Here is a 7,046-nt window from a genome sequence, read left to right as displayed (position 1 = left end):
ATGTTAGAACGTTTTTCATACTTTCAACAAGATCATTGTCCGGTTTCCGCTGATGGTGTTCTCTCTTTGGACCGATTTGGTTGCTGTTTAGGAGTGGCACTGGCTTTCAGTAATTCCTAAACATAATTACGGTATATACAGATGTATGAACACAAATGCTTATATATGCATTAAAAAGTGCTCGTCTGGAGCACACAACTCATAGTTTTCGACTAATTAGTAAACATATGCTCCAGGGACTTTTTTGATTTTATTTTTTATCCATTTCCAAACATTTGATAACATTTATTTTCATTTTTTTTTCAGTAATCTATTCTGTGATTTTTCATATAATTCGTGCACTCTATTCTGCATGCCATATTTTTACCCAAGAACACAAATTCCTCTTCTTTTTCCCCCTTCTCCACTGTAGTTATCGTAAAGAAGCAGAAAAGAATTCTCAAACGCGGTAGATTGGGCACATATTAGAAAACAGATGCTTCTAGTAATAGCTATAAAGCAGATGAATTCAAGCAGCAATTCGTAGATAGTGCGCACAGATTTTCAGAATTTTTTTTAGCTTGTTCGCGGAAAAAAAATTATATAAACCAAAAATGAGGACACTTATGTCCATGCCACCGAAACGATCTCTATTTATTACAGGACGCTAGTTTTTTGTCGTGTTACCGAAAGCTGCAGGTTTACGTGTATGTGTTTCTTTTTTATTTACGAAAACTTATGTTAGCCAAAAGAAAGTAGTGCAACAAATGAAGCCTGACAATGCAGACCTACAGTACCTCTTTAAGCGCTTGCTTCTTTTCCCATAAATAGACAATATACGCACTACCATATCCGAAAATTGCCAACGCAACGACGGTGGCTCCGATCATTATGAGCCCTGAAATCAAGAATTTTTATGATATAACTGACAAAACTCTAAAGTCCACCATTTTCATGTGATATCGGATACGATTCACCTGTTCAGGTTTGGAAAAGTCTCAAAGTGAGGTGAAACATTTACGATAATGATTATTTAAAACATCTCTAAGGAGGAAAAACTGTAGTTATGAGTAAAAGTATGAAACTCATAAAGTAGCTGAGTTCGCAGAGTGTGAGTTCTGTTCTGACTGTAACTAAATCCTCAAAGAAAAAAACTTCGGAATGTTCAGATCAGAAAGAGACTTCGCCCTATTTAACTAGCTGGGATTGTGATTGGGAACTCTGTCAAAGGCAGCGCTAGCAGTTACACCTGTCTTCTGTTCCCACGGTTGAAATAAGAAGAAAAAGAGATGATTCAGATAAATTTTCAGCAGCCAAAGCCCAGTCTGGTTAACCTTCTAAGAGGAGTTGTTGAGGAAGAACATCCTTTGTCTGTGTGCACTAGGAGCAAAATCCCGCTGCTAGGTAAGGGAATATTCAATGGAACAGCAAAACGGGAGCAATTCCCCAAATGTGGCGAAATAGAATCAGCAGAATGATCAGGTAGTTTGTGCATTCTTGAGCTCAAAATTGATTGAACGGAACGCAGCAGAAGCCTAATTTCAACATCTACACATATATACATATGTATATTCATAAGATGTTAAATAACTGAATTATTACCAGTGTACCAGTGTTTATCACTTCTATTAGTCTTACTTCTATTAGAATAACAGAATTTAAATCTTCCATTTAACTCCCATTGAGTTATAGAAAAAAAATTTATGTTGAGCGTAGTAATATACAATATTATATGCTATCGATTAATGCACATTAATATACTAAATCTAAAGCAATTTTTATACAAAACACCTTTTCGTTTGTATCATTTCTAAAGCACAAATATGAGTGGATCAGAAGACAAATTTTAGTATACACTCTTGGAAACATACCTTCTCCCAGGTTGTCCTTAAATCTGTCAAATTTCCATTGTTCGAGTACAACGACCGTTTTGTTTTTTCCAACAGCATTTTTTAGGTTCTCCACATCTCCTTCCGGTAACCGATTTCTGTTGTAGATTTTTATGTAATTGAATTCACCGTATATTGCGATCAGGCTCGTAAGCCGAAGTTGTAGAAAGCCTCTGTTGTTACTGATTTGCAGCGGTGGACCTAAAAATGCAGGACATTTCTATTGCTTTTCTTCGAAACCCCGTTCAAATCGTAATTGGAATTGTAGTGGTTCCACTTTGCACTGCTCCTCTGTGTTAAAGGCATCACCCCACGAATCTGAGGTGGTACGGATTTCAGGTGGAGTATTCTTATACGTGATCGTAGATTATGGAGAGGGGGTTGATTCCGTCCATTTCTTCCTAATCGCCGTAAAAAAACGGCCCGGAAGATGCGGCACGTGCACGAGGCTGGCGCACTCCAGTCGAACTCGTTGTAGAAAATATCTCGCAGGAACGCTCGAAGTCGTATCTTCCGGGCCTTTTTTTTACGGCAATTAGGAAGAAATGGACGGAATCACCCTTCCCTCCATAATTTACTATCCCGTATACGAATACTCCACCTGAAAACCGTACCACCTCAGATTCGTGGAGTGATACCTTTAATACTACAAGCAGATTGATGCCGAGGTTGATGACAAAGAGAAATGACAGAAGGAGGCTGGGTAGAAATTACATTTGCAACAGATTCTTCCGGGAAAGAACTCATTCGAACGCTCCTGAGAGTGAAATGTTAGGTTCACAGAGCAGCAAATGTGCAGCGGGAAACTAGCATTTTTCAAATTTTTTATTTATACTCTTATACATTGCATACTGTTACAGCACAGAATTCTCACAATCTAATCATGCATTGGGGCGGGTGTAGCTCAGTCGGTAAGAGGAGGTTCCACTGTTTGCACGATCGATCGGAAGTGCGAATCTGCCCTAGTGCTCACCAAGCCTTTCATCCCTCCGGAGTCGATAAATTGCTACCAGAGTTGTCTGGAAGGATAAAGACTCTGACTTGATCTTCAGGTGGCCCCGCAAGTCATTATATAGGCCAGTTACACGATCGTAGACCTCAATCGATTCTGAATTGAAGGGAGTGTGGTGGCGCATCCCAAGCGGATTGATTAACGCTAGACATTTTATCCTTTCATCCTCAAGGTTTTCATAGGTGTAACGTGTCTTTAATTCACAATTACACTTGATCTAGCTTCCACAATCTAGTCTTTGTTCCACAAATTTTGTTCATTAACTGAACTTTATATGGTACACACCTATTAATACGCTGATTCTGAGTATCAAACTATACTATTTTGAGGTCAGAAATGCTATTGCCGACAACGCCGCTGTCGAGAGAAGGAATTAGCAACAATGTCCGTCTTGATGGACAAAATTAAAACTTAACCTCAAATGTCAAGCACATTTCAGGAGTCCTTTATCCTTTAATCATGCATTATCATTCAGAGCAACAAAAACCTATGTAAAAGAAACAGGAAAAAGAACTACGAAAAACTTATGATTCGCTTCGCCTCTTTCACTATTGTCCTATCGATCAGTGGAGATGTACAGCAGTTTCCGCCTCCATCAACAATGTGTTAGGCCAATGAATGTAAAGCATGTAAAGTGCGTTCGGCGGCGAATGTAACTACTAACATTCTGTCACGGTACATAATTGCACAGAAGTTATATTGTTCTTCTGGAATCACGATGAAACTAGATCGATTTCTTGCACAAAGCATGTTCCCCTTCAAGGTTCAATCGGAATTGTATTCAAATTGTTTCTTTTTTTTTTCTCTCCTTTTATCTATGTGTAGAAGGCTGTTTTGCAGAAACCGTTTATAAAATTCGCTAGAATCTAAATTATGTGTCTCTTAAGATAATAACATGTGCACTAGTTTTTCTAACCTTTAATTTTCCGACTATTCTAAACAAGGTTAATCCTCCTTCCATTTCCCAAAAAAATACTATTTCTAAAAAACTTACCATCTTTAGCACTAGCATTAATTATTTTGAGATCTCTAAGAAACCATAAGCTATTAATGCCGATGTTCCACTCGAAGATAAGCGCTCCATTTATTTGCTCCAGTCCATCAAATTTGCTCATCCATATTGGCTTAGATTTGTATCGACCAAGTCTCTTTAGATAGGCGATTTCTTCCGTGACAAACGACTCTAAAACAAACAAAGGCAGCAAAAATCTGAATTCTTTTTTAACGGTTCCAAGATTGCCGTTGACAAAGAATATTTCTGCATGGAACAAGTCTACATTCATGTTTCAGCTTCTTTTAATTATCGTATACAAGTGTCCGTCTAAAAAAAACGCCTGCAAGGTCTTCAAAAAGCATGCAGTCCGCCTCCATACTATTGTGAAAACAACCTGAAGAACGGTGCAATTGCGTCACCGTTTGGATTTGAGAAGGGACCCTAGCTATGTAATTTCAATGAGACTATAGAGAGAGGCCATATCACGCACTTATGGCAAAACCGTTTACGTAATTACACCGGGCTTCATGTCTTTTCCACCCGATTCTATTTATGTTGGTGATTTTAATGTTTACAGAGTTCAGGAAGAAATTATACTGTTCACGTGCTCTAACGTGCCTGACTGAAATTTCATTGAATGAACACATTAAAAAAGTGAACACTCTGATAATTATAAATGGTTGAGACGAAGAGCTGCTAAATATATGTGGTACAAAATCTCGTGTTCTTTTAAAGCAGCTTAAAAACAAACTGTACATTCTTCTTTTATCGATGTACTATGCAAAAGCAACCCGTAATACACGTAACACGTAATAATGTACGCGTAATACGCACCGCTCTCAGCCTTATTACCTTAGTTAAATTGGATTGTCTAGGTAGAAGCAAAGCGATCCACTCTCTGAATTTTAGCCTCTCTCCTTTTATTGAGTGACGTTTTAAGGTAAAGTCGAACTTTTATGAGATTGTGAGAACGAAAACTGGATGGTGACATCCACCATTATGTGAGCAGTACTGCACATTCGCTAGACTTTTTGAAAACTGGTTGATATTGAGGTTCACTGCACCAGTTGTTTAATGAAACAGAGGAAACGAATCCCATGCCACCATAGTATCAACAATATGTGATGAAGGATACACGAACAAACACTTTCACTGAAAATCGCCACTGATGTGTAAACATGGGTTCATGACGTTATCCTGTCTTGGTTTCTTTTAAATTTTTTAAGTAAATGTTTCTTCAAATATAACATTCAGTGAGCTTGTTTTAAATCCAGACTTTATGTTAGCTCTTTAGAAAGACGAACGCTATATGAAATTTCGTTATTTCTTAAGAAATGACAATGACAAGGATCATGCGGGAAGAAAAAGTACATTTTGTTTTTATACAAAGCTGCAACTACACACAATAGTAACACATTCGTAAATTCAACGTACTATTAAGGCGTCTGAAAATTAGACTTCCTTCCATTACTACGCATGGTGCATCGCTGATAGGGAAGTTTTTCCTCATATACTCTCTGGATACAATGCCACCAGGACATCGTTTCCCTAAAACACAAAAAGAAACATACATCGATATCTATAGCACTGGGACGCATAATATATATGGAAAGACCAACATTTCAGGAGCATTTACAAGTCTCACGACGTTTTTTTTTTGTATTATAGCTAACACGAAACTTGCGGCATTTTTCAAATTTGGCATCACATGCCATCCTCTCAAATCAACCATGCAGCCTGCGTTCAGTCTGAACCAACTGAACGCAGGCTGCATGGTCTGGAAGCGAAAGATTGTCGAGCTTCACTTCACAATCTTCCTATTTGCATTTATTTTTATTGAAAATTAAAGTGCATCCCTGCGAATCGGTTGATGTTTGTAAGTATGTTTTCACAGGAAATTCAGCAAAATCCCCAACTGTATCATACAGTTGACTGCATCTTCACAACTCAAATATTATTCCATAAAAAGTAGAATTCAGGCAAATCCACTAATCTTCTGACCCAATTGACATACTACAAAGACCCATAATTTTTCAGCCATCTCAATCTTTAGGAGATTTCCAAAGTTATTTATGAAAAAGTTCCAAAATAGTAGATATGTACGTATGTGAGCAACGTAACGTTGAGCTATACTCAGATCCAACTAACATCATGATATATAATACCATGATATATAATAACAGGCTTATTCTGTCACGTGTGTGAGTGTGCGTATGTGAGTATGAGTCACGAAATTCGAAAAGGGGTGCGACGGGTCCACCAGCCACCGGACGTTCAGATTGGTCTTCAAATAATTCCAAAGGCAAAAATTGGGGTATGGACTGATAAGGTGATACCTACCTACTCACCCAAGGTTTGCAATAATTTTCAGAATTTTCACTATGTCTAAGCCCGAAGAGAAAACTTTGATAACTAGACGAATAAACTAACCCTCACGTATAGCGAATGTGACTCTAATGCATGATGCGAGAATAGTTTGGAGCAGCAGGCAACGAAGTGAAATCTGAAAAATAGTATAGAACAAAGTAGAAAATGGAATAGAATTTGAACGTGATACATTAGAATTGTCATACTGGTTGATGTTTTCTGACGATTCCAACCATATCGCCGTAGCGCTGCACTGCGAATGAAGATTCCAAGAACACCAATACGAATGCTGTTTAGGCGGTACTATCACAAAACTTGTCAAGAACAAGGTTAACTGACAGATTAATGCAATGATCAAGCTATGTAATAACGGACACATTTTGTTAAGTGTGTGTTTGTAAGCCTGTCACGTCTGTCCAGAAAGCACACAGAAGGACCCACTGGCGTGGAAAAGGTGAGTAGTCGGAAAAAGACCGAGAAGGGGAGTGAAACGTGTCCCTCGGTGCAGAGTAGGCCTGGCGGCACCAGAAAGCACTGAGTGGGATCCCATCAAAGGATTTTGTGAAACGACGTCAGAATTTAAATTCAGCGGGATTATCGTGCACCATCACAGTAATTACAAGAAGTTCTCGAGTAAAATAAATCGGAACCATTTTATACACCTCACACAGCATACAAACACCACTCCAGTTAACCTCATAATATTTGCTGGATCCACACATCAAAGAAAATATATATGCATTCAAGCTGCATAAATAGTAGCTAGCAGTTTAAATAATATTAGGTCACCATATCTCTTACGTTC

At 38.2% G+C, this 7,046-nt stretch overlaps 1 protein-coding gene across 1 annotated transcript; it reads right to left on the bottom strand.

The window, feature by feature from the left end:
* Positions 1 to 32: 32 nt before the first annotated feature.
* RB195_003889 (uncharacterized protein) lies at positions 33 to 6,477 on the bottom strand (the record flags this gene model as incomplete). Its single annotated transcript, XM_064201750.1, has 7 exons — positions 33 to 116; positions 777 to 877; positions 1,851 to 2,069; positions 3,875 to 4,063; positions 5,309 to 5,422; positions 6,305 to 6,377; positions 6,448 to 6,477. The coding sequence occupies 7 exons, from the start codon at positions 6,475 to 6,477 to the stop codon at positions 33 to 35; spliced, it is 810 nt and encodes a 269-aa protein (XP_064057631.1).
* Between the last annotated feature and the right edge of the window lie 569 nt (positions 6,478 to 7,046).

This window comes from Necator americanus, chromosome IV, assembly GCF_031761385.1.
Source record: "Necator americanus strain Aroian chromosome IV, whole genome shotgun sequence".
Lineage (NCBI taxonomy): Eukaryota > Metazoa > Nematoda > Chromadorea > Rhabditida > Ancylostomatidae > Necator > Necator americanus.
The sequence above is the reverse complement of the archived record's forward strand: the minus strand, read 5'-3'. Positions and strand labels throughout refer to the sequence as shown.